At 37.0% G+C, this 17388-nt stretch overlaps 1 protein-coding gene and 1 long non-coding RNA gene across 2 annotated transcripts; one reads left to right on the top strand and one right to left on the bottom strand.

The window, feature by feature from the left end:
• Window positions 1–2583: 2583 nt before the first annotated feature.
• Window positions 2584–7413, bottom strand: OBE2 (potyvirus VPg interacting protein (DUF1423)). Its single transcript, XM_086585008.1, has 3 exons — window positions 7256–7413; window positions 5263–6422; window positions 2584–3370 (listed from the first exon to the last, which is right to left on the bottom strand). The coding sequence occupies exons 2-3, from the start codon at window positions 6392–6394 to the stop codon at window positions 2751–2753; spliced, it is 1752 nt and encodes a 583-aa protein (XP_086441134.1). The 5' UTR covers window positions 6395–6422; window positions 7256–7413; the 3' UTR covers window positions 2584–2750.
• A 1028-nt stretch (window positions 7414–8441) lies between these two features.
• LOC147474698 (uncharacterized) lies at window positions 8442–11273 on the top strand. The gene is made up of 2 exons (XR_015208453.1): window positions 8442–10055; window positions 10582–11273. It is a non-coding gene; the product is annotated as an uncharacterized LOC147474698 (long non-coding RNA).
• Window positions 11274–17388: the final 6115 nt, after the last annotated feature.

Raw genomic sequence — 17388 nt, 5'->3', positions numbered from 1 at the left:
TATATTTGTTTTCCCGAACTGAAATCATAACCCTAACACTAACTTGATGTGCGTTTTTTGGCTGCTACTAATCTACTATTAATGTCACTGTTAATATTAACAAAATACTATTATAGGAACTCCTGAAACATACTTGCAGTTGAGGCTTGACTGCTACCTGAAACATACGTGCAATTGAGGCTTGACTGCTACCTAAAGACTGAATAGTGGAGATGTCATACTGAAGACTGAATAGTGGATATGCCTTGTCATGAAGAGTTCGTCAAGGCTTGCTGGAATATGGAGACATGAGTACTCTTTCTCATACGTCTCCATATTTTCCTTCCTCTCAAGTTGGAATATACAAGTCTGTTGAAACATACAAAGGCTTGTCTATTCCGACTTGAACTTGAAACTGAGAAAACTAAATACCAACTTATACAGCCAACCAATGCCCACTTCAAAAAACTATACCTCATACTCCAATTCACAAAAAAAAAATTATAACAGAACATGCATCAAACAATACTCACTATAGAGGATGAAGGGTGGGTCGCGCCTTTTTATGACTGCGAACTTGGGGAACAGTGGAATATGAAAAGAATAATTCATAATAGCATCAATACCAACTGCGCGGAAGCTAGAAACCCAAACATCCATAATAGCATACAAACAATAATACCCCTCCAATCCTGGATGAGAGTGCAAACTACCTTCCAAAAGCTTGATACTTCAAAAATCTCGAAAACTTATGTGTGGAGGCATGAGTGCGTGCGCGCCTTCGTCAAGGCCAAAGACTCCGGGATACAGAGAGATTGTGCCCCTCTTATCAATACTAAGATAGAGAGATTGCGGAAGACGTAGATTGCAGAAGCGAAACAATACTAAGAAACCAATACTGAGAAACTTCGGATCTCTCTCCTCGCATTTTTCAAACAAACTTTAAACACTAACGGAATCTTTAAAACTTACTTTAACATGACGATGAATAGTACCCATGAACAGTGCCGGTGAACAATACCGTTAATAGTAAACTCGACCAGAGAAAAAATTGAAACTTGAATTGAGATATAAAAACTTCTTCTTGTAAGAAATCCTTCTTCTTCTTGAAACTTAACTTGAATACTATACTGAAAAACTTAAATAAACTTGATTTTGTTTCTTGGTGAAGGATTCTTCTCCTAGCATACCACTGAACCTCGCTCTGATACCATGTTGAATTCTATGTTAGTGGTGATGCTAAGAGAGTTGTAACGTTGATATATTAGAGAAACCAAAAATAAGAATAGAGATGACTAGAGATTAATTAGGGTTGGAGTTTAGAGTCTGAGAGAGAGTTTGTTCTCTATCCAGAATTACATACTTATACTAACCTAAAATATGATAATAGCAACTACTAGATATGGATGTCCACACTTATAGAAACATGGGACTTTCCATATTAGACATATACTAATACTAACATATTCTAATAGTTTACATATATTACTTGCTTCTATCTAGTGTCGTCTACAAACTCTCCGACCAATTACGCAGGTTGCAAAACAAATAACAAATAATTTACCACACAGAAAGAAATAAGTTGCATTTCCACTTTGCGTACTTCCCAAGTCATTCTTCTGGGTATTTCTTACACCTCTTACATAAATGAACGCGGAAAATCTCCTATAAACTTCTTTAGTATAACTCCCTTCACCTCAACTTAACTATATCCACGTTCCTTCTTCAATCCACTGCCCTTTAACGCCTTCCTTGCATCTGCAACACTACCCCCACTTAAAGCTTATAAGTTCATAACAGGACATAGGTGATTAGTCTAACAGGTTGAAGCTCCAAAATCCGGTAAGTCAGCATTCACCAACTACAAGTCTACAACATTCCCATGCAGCCTACATGCAGAAAGCAAGCTTCCTAGCCTCCTAGGACAACAATGTCATTTCCAAAAGAACATTTCCAGACTGCCGTATTCTGTTGACACAAGTTTGATGGGCTAAATAGTACTATTGTACTACACATGAAAATGGATTTCGCAAAGTACAGTTGCTGGCAGCGGAGAAGAGAAAGCTAACTTTCACGACCGAAAATAAAAGCACGAGTGACTACATAAGACATCACCCATAGCACAAGCAATCCCAATTTCTGATGGAATGTTGTCAGGAATGTTGTCATGCGTCATAAAAGAACAGGAAGCTGGAATAATGGAATATGCCGCAGCCCACATGTCAGCTGGAATTTATGGTATCTAGTTGTCAAACACTTGTCTCATTAAGCTCCTGTCATCTCTTCTGAAATAATCCTATTACTAGGCCGGCCTTAAATTGAAAAGTATAAATAAAAGCATAAAAATCGCAGCATTGAACCTTGCATGCCTAAATTACTGACTCACCGTATTATATCCATGATCATAAATGTTAATTATGTTGATGAATTGATGCCTTTTCCAATAGAACTGATTGATGCGGGATGCATATAAGAGATGGCCTCATAAACAAGTACTTAACTAACATGGGTACACAACAGCAGCATCCTCCCTTGCACTATTTAGTCTTTAAAATACGATAAAGTAAATATGCAAAAAATTCGGTAAGAGAATAAGATACAAGATGTTGTAAATATACTTCAGTTTAACCACCTAAAGTGTGGGAGCTCGAGATTCGGATAATAATATTCCTGCCAGTATTCAAAGACAACAATATAGCAATACATTCACAGTATACATTTTTACTGAACAACATAGTGGTAGTCCATAATTTAACCCTACATACCATTCCTCATGGAACAGCGCCACGTGAGTGGTGGTCAGTTGGTTGACCTTCTGACTTTTGGGGCAAATTGTACACATTCTTAAGCAAATCCTGAAGCTTGGAGTACGATAAAGATGGATCCCCTCCACCACTGCTTTGTGATGCACGTGAACTTTCCTGAAGCTTTATTTTCTCGAACAGATACTGCTTCTCAAGCTCTGCTTCATTCAATCGTTGTTTCAAATATCTGCTGGCATAGTCCTCCTCCGTCTTCTCTGTTTTGGCTAACATAATCCTCTGGAGTCTCTCAGCCTCTCGTCTTGCTTCACTAGCCTTCAGCTGAAACATATCAGCTTCAGCCTGCTTAAGCCTAACAATGCTATCTAGCTCGTCAATCTGTTGTTTTTTCCTCTGCCTCTCTAGCTTTAGTTCCGCCACTTCCCTGGCCTTATCCTCAAGTTCTCGGTCACAAGCTTCAAGAGCCAATCGAGCTTTCTTGAACATCCGCATCTTTTCATCAGCCACCATTTCCATTTTCCTAATAGTTTCCTGCACAACTTCTGCAATGCGATTGCAAGCTTCCTGTGGGGCTATTAGACGGCCACCTTCTTCATTATCCGGATTCCTCATGGGATCAATCTCAAGCTCTGTGAAATTGCATAGGGGAAAAAGAGATAGTGAGATCAGAGAAGCATGAAAGTCAGGGGAAAGAGAGATAGTGAGATCAGAGAAGCATGAAAGTCAGGGGAAAGAGAGATAGTGAGATCAGAGAAGCACGAAAGTCAACTCTATTTGAAACTAGATATTAAGGATGTGAAATAAGTTGTAGCAAAGAACATCAAATCAAATTCCAAATTGTTTTGAACATCATCAACAATAACTCTCCTGACCACATTTCAACTATTGAAATTTGAGACAAGTCAAGACCAAATTATTATATCGTCAGGAGCTTTTAGGAGTATGAGAAAATTGCTCGAACATAAGCAAGGACCACTTGTAGCTGTATCAAACTTAATAGCAAGATGTAATCGTAGACTTGCAACAAGTTCTACAGGAATCTACGCATAGAAGCTGTAAAAATGTTTCAGTAACTACAACATCCCTCACCAAGAAAGGGATATAATGTTGGTCAAAAGTCCTCATATTTTTTGAAACAAAAATGAATAAGATGGTTCCCATTCCAAGGATGAATTTCAAATGTATTGGTACATCCAATGCATTTGCAGTCGGGGGTAGAGGTTTAGTTGTATTACTGACTGATGTCACTGCACTGACATGTATTTGAATACACACATATACATAAAATGCTTCTAAATCATCAAAGTCTCATAAATATAAATAAACTTTATAAGCAAAGGAAACAGTGAAAGTTTGGGCTTGTGAATTATTACACATTAGACTCCAGTAAGACCTTTAGCAGATAAAGGAAAATAAACTCAAAGCAACTTATAATCCAATCAGACGAATACGATTATATGCAAGTAATTATTCAATTTTCCTGCCAAAACCATACAAACTCGGGACAAAATATAACAAAATTATCAGTTTCCAACTGGAAGTGACATAACCAGGACCTACTGGACAAGATTACTGTAGCTTTTGTATACGATGATACACACAAGTAGAGTAGAGTGATGAACAATTTATAGTGTACAATAGCCAAACAATGAAACAAAAACAACCCATCTCCGGAGGCCAGCCAAGGTTTAAGTTCAGTAAATAGTCAGGGAACACAATGGGAAAGGATCACAAGGGGAAATAATTTACACTACTTCAACTTATACTAACATTTCAAAACTCTCTTAAGACGCAACATACTATTAAGAAACGGGTTATGTGAGAAGGATTGTATGGGGCCTACTGCCCCTTCAACAGGCGTTCTACGTATCATGTAGTCATTCAAACATTGATCAGCTAAATATGTAGTTTTTATTTTTTTTGCTCGGTTCAGCTAAATATGTAGTTATCAATTGTACCTGTTTGTGCAAGCCCTAACTAATATGGAATTATGGATATATAAGGACAACTAAGGCTACCTAAATAGCCAACTTACGGTCCAAACTGATGCATCCAAGTTTCTTTCTTTCGCTAAAATCAATGCCAAACAAAATACTAACAGGTTACTTAAGGTTCAATGAAGTATAATCAAAAATATATTTTCCCCATAACGGTACCTAGAGGCTCAACTGAAGATTTAATGAGAGTTTTGTGTCAACAAATAAACACACGCCTCTATCCCCATCCAAAAAAACACACATGAACATTTAAACTACTACCAAGTTACTTGCAAGATGTATATATTATCACATACAAACTTTTAGTTGACTGTATTCTACAAAAGAATATTCGAAATCATCAAAGAACCATGCTGCAATAACAGTAATTATGTTGTTCTGGAAACAATCACCAAAGTTCCAGAGGAAGTTAAAAGTATGAGTTAATTGCTGGACTTTTTGATAGAACTGAACTTTGTAGTTGCTTTTTCTTAACATTTAAGGGATTGAGAAAGAAAAGGATGTCAAGCATAAGAGATGCGAACCTTGGAAAAACATCAGCATAACTTTGTATGTTGTTGACTCTGAAACTCCACTCTTCATTTTCTCTATAAGTTCCTCACATTTCCAAAACATCTTTCTCCCTCTAGGATCCTCACTTCCGCGGAAGATCCTACTAACAACGTCAAGCTCTCTCACAAGAGCTTCTCTATCCCAACCTGGTGCACAGTGTTGGAACACGTCTTTCACCCAACCTAACAACTCAGATGTTCGATTGCAAGCTCGGCACCTAAAAAGCATCTCTGGAGGGTTTCCTCCACTCTTCACACAAGGGCCCATGACAACTTGTCCTTCCGAATTGCACAGTCCATTATGAGTCCAATGAGAGCATAAATCACAACCAATCCAACGACATGTATTCACCTCAAAATCAAACTTGTTACAGATTACACACATACAGTGATTGCAGAAACCATTTCTGTTGCTACACACATCACAAGTACAGTCATCAGCTGGAATCTGGTTTTGACATGCTATATTTCTGCATCTCTTGTACAAGAAAACCTCCATAAGGGAGGTCTGAGAAAGACATATGTTTGGATGTAAAAATGCCTGAATTCCGGTGTTAATCGCAACAAGAACTTCAAGCTGCACTCTGTGTGCTCTACTCAGGGCTTTAGCAGTCAAATCGACCCTATTCTGAACAAGTTTCTGCAGAACCAAAAACTCCTCTCTATGCTGAGAGCCACCTGTTCCTTCAAGAATCACCCGAAGCTCAGCTTTGAGTTCTTCCATAATTTCTTCTGGAAGAAGAATCATCCTTTCAGAAATTATCTCCACTCTTTCTCGTGCTATATCCCGCAGAGATATTTTGTCCGAACAAGAAACCCTGCGGATTACTGGGCGTTCAAGAACATCGTTTTCCCCTTCTTTCTCATTCTCGACCCTCTTTCCTGCTGGCCAGGTTTCACGAGAACTTGCACTCTCGGTCGGAGACTCACGAACCTGCTCAGAATTAGAACCAGGAGGTTCTTGGAGATCAGGGGATCCGCAGGCATCTGATAGAGATAAAGACGTCCGTAACCCTGTGGGTCTTGGTTGCTGACGTGGAGGAAGCATTGCTACCGGATATTGTTGTTGGCTAAGAAAGTTAGTAGTCTCTGCAGATGCTCCCATCAGCCAGATGCCTCACTTGAAACCATAACTACATGACAAGAAGTTCATTACTAAGTTAGATTATAACAAATGCGCCATTTTCTAAGAATTAGCAAGATATCAACAATTCAACATTTAGACTGGCAAATGAATAAGATTCAAGCATATCAAGTAACATTTTACTCGGGAAAAACAGAAATTCATAATGAGACGACACTACGCATTAAATTCAATAGACATGTGAGAAGAGTGAAATTAATAGTACACATGAGTTCGCTAGTAAGTAGGATAACAATTAATGCATCATTCCCTGAGCATGAACACACTATCAAAATTCAGATTGGTCACAGAATTTGATTTCATAAAAATCAGGTAAACAAAACAACTGCAAATATAGAAATGAAGAACAAGGCGACGCGACGAATCAAATTCAACTGCATGAATTAACAACATAAAGATATTATTGCTGGAATTAAGTAAAATATGCATTTTACGCGTTACGCATAAAGAAGTTAATTGAATACAAAGTAACAGCATATCACTAGGGAAAGAATGTCATCTAACCTTTTGCCAACATTACTACAAACAAATCAACTAAATCTAAAGCTACAAGTAATAACAGCATGTCCCACAAGCCAAATAGAGGCTTACAAGTATACCACACAACAGATCCCAAACAGTTCAAACTCAAAATCAAGCTCATAACAACAACTATAGCAAAATCAAACCCCTCTTAAAATTTACACCTAACAGACCCAAACCCAAACTCAAAACCATCAAAATGCATAAATTTATACAATAAAGATAACATTTTTATATCAACAACTCAAAACTCACTTATTTAACTCAATCTAACAAATGAAACACAAAATCGAAGCTTACCCATCTCAGAAACAACCACCAATTAGAATAAAATTGAACACCCAAGCTGAAATTTCAACAAATGTTTTCGAATTTGATTTACGATGGAAACCTATAAACCCTATAAAAGAAAGGGGGAGAACTTAGTCAACTCTTGTTTTTGAACAACTAAATAGGATGGAGCTCTTTTCTTTTCTTTTTTATTTTAAGTTGGTGTTGGTTGACCCGGTTGACCAGTTACTATGCCGGCTTTGCGTTTTGCTATTTTCTTTAACTGCTAGTTGTTGGACCCGGTTGACCAGTTACTATGCCGGCTTTTCGTTTGATTATATTTGCCGCGTGATGACTTTTTATTCCGTCAAACTTTGTGACGCTTCTGTCTTGTTGCTGACTTTTTGAAGAAAATTTCTGTCTCTACCGGTTTACCCAATTACATAGTGCCATCTGTGTAATTATCCGTCTATGTCTCAATCAATTTATTATATTTTTTTCCTGTCAAAGACTCAAATCAAAGTATTTGCATTATTTTCTTGGATAACGAAGAAAAAAAAATTATAATACTGTCGTGAAAAATGAAATCATTAGTGGAATAGTTCTACACTACTATGCAAAACATATGAAATCATTGTAGCACCATCAGCGCACTGTTAAAAAAAATTGTGACACATTAGTTTTTTTCGTTGATCAAAATTGCTATAATCGTGTTAAGTACCAACGCATTTTCACAAAATTTATAGTTTTTATTTCGGATGGGAATACTTGTCCCATTCTAATTTGAATTTGCTTTACATGCCAAAAGTTGTATCTTCCCATCCAAACAATTTTTTTTTAATAGCCCGTTTTAATTTTTTATTTTAATTTTTTATTAAAAAACAAAATCAAGCCGTTTTAATTTTTTTAATTAAAAAAAAAATCTGGACAGCAAAATTTGACCTGTCCAACATGTAGACGGCTAAAGTTGTCCCGTGCGAATAGCTGCTAAATTTATGAGTATTTTTGTTGAGAATTTGACAATTACTGAGATAGAAACGGGTGTTTGGCAGCGCCTTGGTGAACGAAATTGTCAAAAACGGAATATGTGAGAGAATGTAACTGTAACTAGATCACACTTTATTTTAATTTTATTATCAATAATATAGGGGTAAGGGACCTCTTAAAAACCCTGCTTTCCAAATTATATATGTCACATTAGAAATGGGTTTTATTTAACACAGCGATGATGCTCTTAGTGTAATAGTTATATTTTTTAAACTATATATAAATAAGAAATTCATCCCTAAGTTTGATACTAATTCTTTTCTCTAGTTTCCTTCATTTTTTAAGGGGGTCGACCTTTATCGTTTGTGCATCTTTCTCCCATGCTTTCCGATTCCGGCTGGGCGCCGATGGAAGAAGAGATGTCGATCCATATCCAACAGCGGATCCTGCGGAGCCATAGATTCTAGATCTTCATAACTAGTTGTTTGTTGGTGCGGTGCGTCCGAATAATAAAAAGAGTTCTGTTTATACACACCCTATTTTGATTCTGTAACTCGCTCAAGAGGAGTTTACTCCGAGACGCGGGTAGTTCTGTTCTTGCGATTGGATTTTGGATTACCTAGTGGAGATTGGATAGGTGCATTTACCAATAGATTCATTTCTTGATACCGCCGGTTCGGATATCAGAAAAGAAAGAATCAGATAACACAGAAGGAAAGAGGACTCAAGTGGGAAAGAAGAACCCGTTGGTGGGTGGGTGTGCGTCTGCTGCTGGGACAGGTTGGTTCGAGGACCCGTTGGTCAAAGGAAAGGGGAGTTTGCGTAGCTTGTTTCATTTCTTAATCAAGATGGTGCTCGTGCGAAGTACAGGTGTTCAGTAGCGAATGTAGTGGAGTCTGGTTCGAATATCCGCTTGAAGGGAGAACTCCTAGCCACAGGCAAGCAAGCACTGTCCAGTTTCGGTTCCTTCTGTTTTTTCAGTTCGGGACAGAGAGGGCGATACAGGCAGAGGGGGCATCTGTGTTAGGTAGGCCCAGGGATCACTGACAATAAAGACGCAAACGTATAGGCAATGGGAGAGACACTCGTTCCCGGCATAAAGCATAAAGAAAAGGTGAGGAAATTCCAAAGTAAAGGCGACCGAGGGTGCCGCCTACTCTCTTTGATTAGTTTGGATGAGGCCTGAGAGTCACTCTCCTTGGAAGCTCTAGTTTTTCCAACCAAGAAAGACATGGGATTGTTTGGGCGGCAGATCAGAATTGACTCCTTTTTGTTTTCTTTTTTCTTTTTTAATGAATACCTGATAGCTGTAGCAAAGGAAGAAAGCGTAGAGGCTCTGCCTGATCTGATCCCCGGAGATGGAACTACTTCTGACCCTGGCCCCAGCTTAACCACACTAAGATTTATTCAGTCTAATTGGAAGACTGCTATTGAATCAGCGCTTTCAATGGTTCGCGACTCCACTGCTATTGATAAGGGCTGCTAGCCTCTTGGGATACGAGGGTCGGTAGTGGCGCGTAATGATCTTGTGAGAGTCCATGTTAAACAAAAGGATGTTCAAGGTGATGCTGCTGCCGGTGCTTCAGGCGACTTAGTTGCTTCCGAAGTAGGCTCACACCAGACTGAGAAACTGAATGGCAAGCCGGACTGAGAGTCAAGGGCTTATGAATCTGGGACTAGACACAATCTAAGCTAATCGGCACTTGCAGGCGAACTTTCTTGCTTATAGTGGTGCGGGTGTTTCCTAATCTTTTGGGAAAACTTTGACATAAGAAACACTACTACTTCAATAATAGGTATGAAGCATAAATCCTGGATCCGCCCCTGCTTTGAGCATAAATAGGTATGAAGCATATCTCTACTTGTAGTATCTCCTATAATTAATTAATCTGGACTCTTAAATTCATCTGGGTATTTTTTTTACGGATAAGTGAATAATTAAATCAAACACCTAAATAATATTAAGAATGACTAATTAGTCTTTTTACACCCATGTAAATTCGTTGTACCGATATTGTCCTTCAATTAAAGTGTTGCTTAACACTATTTAATAGGGGTAATCGATCATTTCATGTGGTGGTTAATTAAAAAACCAAATTCACACCATTTTGAATTGTACGCCCACACCATAAATGCCCACTTAATATTAATTACATGCCTTTAATTACCATAAATACACAGTCCTTTCTCTTTTCGTCTACCTCTCAATCTCCGCTCTATGTCTCTCCCACCAACAGTAAAAGATAAGCAAAGAAAAGTGATAAGAACCCAAAATTGTAATTTTAACCCCTTTAACAATATTGCTTTAGACCAATTATGTGATTAATAAGTAAGAGTTAGTATTATTATCGTACTTTTGTGTATTTCAGGCATTGGAGTCGAATATGTGCGAAATCGTCCTTTTCTTGAGATAAAGGAAGCGAGGGTTGGTTTCTAAGAAGTTTATGATAAAAACCAAGATTCAAGGAGAAAAAGCCTTTTAAAGTCCGGTCCAAAGTTGAAAAGTCAAAATCAGCCTTGGTAAAAACAGTATATAAAGTCGAGAACTTAGGCGTATCTTTAGACTCATACCTCATAATTGAGCCTACCTTATGTCAAAACGACCGACTCGGAAAGAGCTTTCCAATGGTCCAAGTCTTGACCCAATCAGAGGAGCTGAAGTGGGCGAAAAGTCTGTGGAAGTCAAATCTAGTTGAAAAGGGCTCTGTGGACTGAATAAATTGGGTTTTGGGCTTGATTTTTCGGCCCAAAATATGGCTCCTCAGCCCATGCACAAAAAAATGGATCAGGCCTCCTCCATTTGTATGGAGAAGACTTAACTCTTAAGTTAACCTAGATCTAGATTAGAAAATTAGGTTAGACTCCATTAATTAGTTCCAATAGCTTGTTTTAGATCTAGTTTTTACCTTCGATTAATTAGTGTTAGAACAAAGTAGATTATTATTTAGAATCACAATTAGTTTTAGAATTCAAGTAATTAGTTATATTACCTTGTTTTAATTTAGATTTAGCTTTGTAGCCTCCATTAGAACCATTTAATAAAAGCTTAATTATTATTCAATTCAATTGTTTCTTTTTCTATTATGTATTCTTTTCATTATTTTGTTCATGATAGTCCTATGAATCAAAGCTAAACTTTCATTAAAGGGAGTTGAATGAAGCTTTGAGAAGACTTGATTTGTTAGTATAGATTTGTTGTTTAGGATTTTAAGTTTATGTTTTTCTTGACTTAGAGATAAGAAGAGTTTAACCTAAACTAGAGAATAGTGAGTTTGCTATAAGAATAGGAACAAGCTTTTTCTCATGCTAATTATTTTATGACTAGAGATAGCATAAAGTAATTAGGGATCATTAAAGGTCTAGTCTTTATATTTTAATCTTGTGTGAGAATATCTAGACTAAGAGTTTCTATATAAATCTATGCTAGCATGTTAAGAACTTAAAAAGTGGATTTCAATCTCTCGCTAGTTTTCTCCATATTTGATTCATCTATATTTTTATTAGTTTAGTTAATTTAGAGTTATTTGAATCTATAGTATAATCGTAGAATAGAAATTTCACATCAAACATTACTCTTACCAATTGTTCATTGTGTTTGTTTAATTGAATTTGTTTAAGTCTTGAGAGTTAAGAGTGGCGCGAATCCGTACTCTATATATATTGCATGAATATATATGTGAGAGTAGGAAATAAATAATTGATACCGTAAGAATAAGTTAGAGTAATCTAGTCGTGTTTTTACGGGTTATCAAATGGCGCCGCTGCCATCTTAATCTCGTTCAAGACAAGAATTTAATTGTTTGAATTCAATGAGCAATCCCCCATTCTCTACCCACCCACCCTTTTAATTTTTCATTCTTATTTCTTGAATTTTGGGACACATTCCAATCGTTTTTTAGGCATAGAAGGGGGATTCACAGAGGAAAACAAAGATCAAGATAAAGGTATTTGTAAATTTTGAAAAATTCTGAAAATTTACAGTCGTAATCCTTAAGGTTTTATTGACTTTCTTGTAATTTTTGTCGATTTTTCCTAATTGTTTTATCTTGTGAACAAAATACGATCTTTTACAGATTGCATTTCAGTTTTCAAACCGTAAGTTCTTGAAAAATAGCGAGTAAGGTTACTTAGGCAGTTCAAAAATTCTAAACTTTTTACGGGAGTATCTATCCTAAGTCGAGGAGTTTTAGTAAAAATTTGATGAGTTTTTGATTTGTTTTGACCTCCTAACTAGTGGAGTGTTTCCAGTGTGTTTCTGCAGTTTTGCAAACACTTAATTTCTAGAACAACAGTCGGTAAGGAGGGTTTGTAGAACTCCAATTGCTCTAAATGTTTTACAGGAATATCCATGATCTTTCAGGAGTCTCCAGTAAAATTTTGAGATTTTTGTCTCTGTTTTGATTGGTTAACCTTTCAGTTGTTTGTATTGTGTCCGAAAATTATTTCACAAACTTTGAAGGGCAGTAAAAGGACTTTCATAGCTCCAATTGATTTAAAATTTTACTGGCTACTTGATAGACGTCTTAGCAAACTATTGTAAAATTTTAAAAAATTTGGAGCGCGCCCCGAGCCCTAGATAGCCTATTTCCAAAAGCCCGTGACTTAACCCCTGGACATTGGTCAAGCACAAGTGCACCCGCCCCTAGATAGCCTATTTCCAAAGCGCCTTCCGCCAACCGCTGGACATTGTGTCAAACGCCTGGCGCTCAACCACCCATGGAACTTGAGTTAGACAAGAACGCGATTCGCCCTCTTTCCGAACGGCCCGATTTTCCGCAGTCGGTCCAAATTTTCATTTCTTCAAGTTATTTAGTGTTTCTAACATCATACAAATACTGAGATCACGTATACAAGATGATATTCAAACGCGTAGCAAGGAGGCATTCAGATACTCCTTCTTCCACTCCTCGCCTCTTCTGTCAGAGGAGTTTTAATTATAGTATAATCAGGCTTGTTTTTCGTAGACATAAATACCACACGCCTATCTAGCTAGAATTTCACACACTACACCTGCATCAATGGCTAAAGAACAAGAGACTCATCTCTCTGATTTTTATAAAGCCCTGAACGATGGCCCTAAGTCTTGCATCGTTCTTGCAGACCTAGTGGGGGATTTTCGAATTCCCCCTAATATATTTAACTTGTTACCAGGTTTTTATGGTTTTGACCACGAGAAGCCTTACCAGCATATGTGTAGGATATACCAAGTTCTCACTACATTCCATCATCCTAGCGTAAGTCCGGATCAAGTTAAACTTAGGGTGTTTTCATTCACCCTAGCCGACAAGGCGGCATCTTGGTTAACTGCCCAAACGCCAAACTCTGTGGACTCATGAGCTAATATTGTTCAATTGTTCATGGAACAGTTTTACCCACCATTGAAGACAGATGAAATGCTTCAAAAGATTCATTTGTTCCACCAGAATCCTCATGAATCCTTTTCAGAGGCTTAGAATCGTTTCACTGATTTTCTCATTGAATACCCGCATCATAATCTTGCGAAGGACACGCTTGTCCGTGCCTTTTTCAAGGGGATTTTACATCGTCATAAGGAGGTTCTAGATATCATGACTGGGGGTAGTTTTCTTAGTAAAGGAGCCTTAGAGGCTTATTCATTCTTAGAAGATCAATCTAAGAGGAACAACTATTGGGGAGGTAATGACTCTTCCCGCTCCACTCTTTCTTCTTTTGAGGTTAAACCTGATTTTGAGCTTAAAACTCTTATCGATGCCCTCACTAAAAAGGTAGATGCCATCTCTGTTCAACAACAACCCACTCCAGTCATGAACATTAAATCTACTCGTTGTAATGTTTGTTTTAGTCTTGAGCATTCAGACTTATATTGTCCTCTTGTCTATGCACAACCACCACCACAACCATTAAACTTCCACCGGTTAACTTCAACCTCGAGGACAAGGAAACTTAGGTGACCGGAATAGAGGTTTAGTTCCCATGACCCAGAACTATCAACATCAAGACATGAACGCTCAACAAGTCTTAATTCCAGTTCAACCATCTACAAACGAAATAGTAGTGACCTTGTTAGAGAAACAAAATCAAGTTATGCAACAAAACTCCAACTTGATGAAATATCGCGATGATCAAAACTCTAATATGATGAAACAAACGATGCAAATGATGCAGTCTTTGTGCCAAAAGGTTATTGACATGTCTCCTAACCAAAATAATAACCAAACAGGCGTGTTTCTAGGTCAAGCAGTGCCTAATCCTAAGTCAACAAACACCACTTTCGAAATAAAAAGTATTCAGTGGTAATATAACCCTGGGGGACTTCTGGTGATCCACTACCCCGCCGTTCGAGGGGAGAGTAGTTGATAACAAAGTAGCTATGCCTAAAGACCACCCAATAAAACGTAAACTGAAAATAAAACCATATCGAATACTGTCATAGAAATTGATGATCCTACACCTGTAGAGGTTCCAATATGGACACCTAGATGGAAAACGGCTAGAGATAAAACAAAGACTAATAATATTGCTAAATATATAGATAAACCACGATATCCCCAGAGACTAGTTATGTCTAAAAAGGATAAAATTTTTGATGAGATTAGGAAAGTGTTTAAAAATCTGACTATAAACCTACCTTTTCTAGATGATATAAAAAGTCTACCTGGACACGCTAAGTTTCTAAAAGAGTTGTGCACCAAAAAGAGGAAAACCAACACAAAGCATTCTTAACTGAACAATATCTCTTTTTATCTGAACATAACGGAATTGTTAAGTACAAGGACCCTAGTTGTTCTACTGTACAATGCACCTTAGGTGATACATTCATAACAACTGCTTTATTAGACCTAGGAGCGAGTGTTAACTTACTCCTTTTTTATTTATATAAACAACTGGGTCTAACAAAACTTCAACCAACCAAAATGACTTTGCAGTTAGCCGGTCGTTCTATTAAGTATCCCAAGGGTGTAGTTGAAAACATTCGTTAAAGTGCAGAATTTTTACTATCCGACCTAACTTTGTTATTCTTGACACGAAGTTGCTCATGATTCTATTCCCATCATCTTAAAGGTCCTTTCTTGGCATTTGCCAATGCCTAAATCAATTTTTGGGATGGCTCAATGACTCTTTCTTTTGGAAATCTTTACGTGGTGGAAGTTAACATATTTACAAAAAGCAGAGACAACCGGGTTTTCTGTAGAAGGTGAAGTTAAGTCTATTGAGAGTTTGGTATATCACATTGGTGCTTCCGAGGCGATCTCGTCCACTACACTAGTAGATACCCGCTTTTATGGAAGGAGACAAAGATCACAATTTTGACTCCTTGAACATAACCGAACTAGAGAAAGAATTTTCCACCTTGCCTTCCCGACACTACAAGAGATGGAGTAAACCTCTGATAGGCGAGATAGATGAATTCCTCAAAGATGGAGATGAATACCATAATTATATGGATGCGAACAACCTAGATGAGGAATTCGATGAATTTCTAAGAGCTTGTGATGATCCACCCTCTCAAGCACTGCCTAGAGCACCACCCTACCACCAACTACCTGAGCAAATCCATCACAGAATCCAATCATTCTTCCCACCCTTTTCTTCTAACACTTATCCATATTCCAAGTATCTTCCACAACCATCCATTTTCTCACGATCATTCACTTGGACATCTTTTCGTTCAAAGAAAAAGAAGAAACTTTATGCTCGATTAGGTTCTAGATCCATCAGAATTCACTCCCATTCTACTAAGCCATGCCATTGGAAATCTTGGTGCTTAATTCTGTTTAATGGTGCATCCCGTATTAACTATTTATGGAAAGATCCACAATTATTTAGATTATTGATATATGGAAAATTGCATGTTAATATATATATATATATATATATATATATATATATATATATATATATATAATTAAGTCTAGGGAATCTGACTTTAAAATACCAAAGTTTTTGTACAATACCAATTTTCTGGAGTATTGGCCAAACAAAAAATTTCAAACTTAAAAAGAGTTTTCTAATTTTGTTTGGGGGTGGCGTATTTTGGTATTTCATTTCAAATCTTTTTGCCACCCTTTGTTTGTCATGTTTACTCCAGTAGAGTTTGTATTAGTTCGTACGTAACAGTTTAATTGTGCTTCATGTTATCATATCATTTTTACAATATTTCTATTACAGGTACTACCAATTTTTGCCATGTTTCTATGGTAAATTCTTCCCTTATCTCTTTACACTTTGAGGACAAAGCATTCGATTGTTTGGGGGGTGGGACAGAAACATTTGCAAAAATTAGGCACTTTTAGGATGTAAATTACGCACTTTTCTTTATATTAAAAAAAATTTTAAAATCATAAATATTGTTTATACTAAGCACTTAGTGATAATGGTATTGTTCCCTTCTCCATGATGATATTAGTCTAGAAATCTCACGTAGTACTTGAATTAGGATTTAATTTTTGAAACATAGATTAATATGTAGGTAATAGTCATTGCATCTTTTCACAAACATCTTGCATGAGCATCTTTGATTGTACTTGGCAGTATTTTTCTGAGACCTAGGTTAAAGTACTTAATACATATCCTGTGAGCATCTAGCCTAAAAGCTTCATAAGAGTGAAATATCTAAGTGATGACACAAAGGAGAAGTCAAATCCGAGTAGAGAAATCACACATCCACTTGCTTGATCACCACACCATATCCTAAGCGAGAATTTAGGCCCTCTTTGGATCGATATAGCCAGAAATTCACACCTATATGAAATTTATTATCCTCTAGTCGCCCCACTGAGCCTTTCATTAGCCTTTTCACAAACCACAAATCCTTTACCCAATAAAACAAAATAAAAAATAAAATCAGCCTACCTATCTGGATAAGTATGAGAAATAGGATGAGTGAAGAAAATAGAAGAGAAAAACCTATGTAAACAAAAATTAGTTAGTTGCTTTAGAAAAGAAAAAGAAAATAAGTTTCCATCCAAAGAAAAGAAAAGAAAAAGAAAAATAGAAATAAAAGAAAAACTCCAAAAATAGAATAAAAATAGTCAAAAAGCCAAAATAAAAAGGCTAAGGATGGAAACAAAGTGTAGAAGCAAAAGAACAAGGTTTTCTCTAGTTACATAATATGAAGACCCTATTTTCTCAAACTTGTCTTTTTGAATATCCATTTTCTTCATTCTTTAACCAATACCTACGCCCCGTATCACCTA

Source organism: Coptis chinensis, chromosome 9 (assembly GCF_015680905.1).
Source record: "Coptis chinensis isolate HL-2020 chromosome 9, ASM1568090v1, whole genome shotgun sequence".
Taxonomy (NCBI): Eukaryota; Viridiplantae; Streptophyta; class Magnoliopsida; order Ranunculales; family Ranunculaceae; genus Coptis; species Coptis chinensis.
Note: the sequence above shows the minus strand (reverse complement) of the source record. Positions and strands in the feature narration are given on the sequence as shown.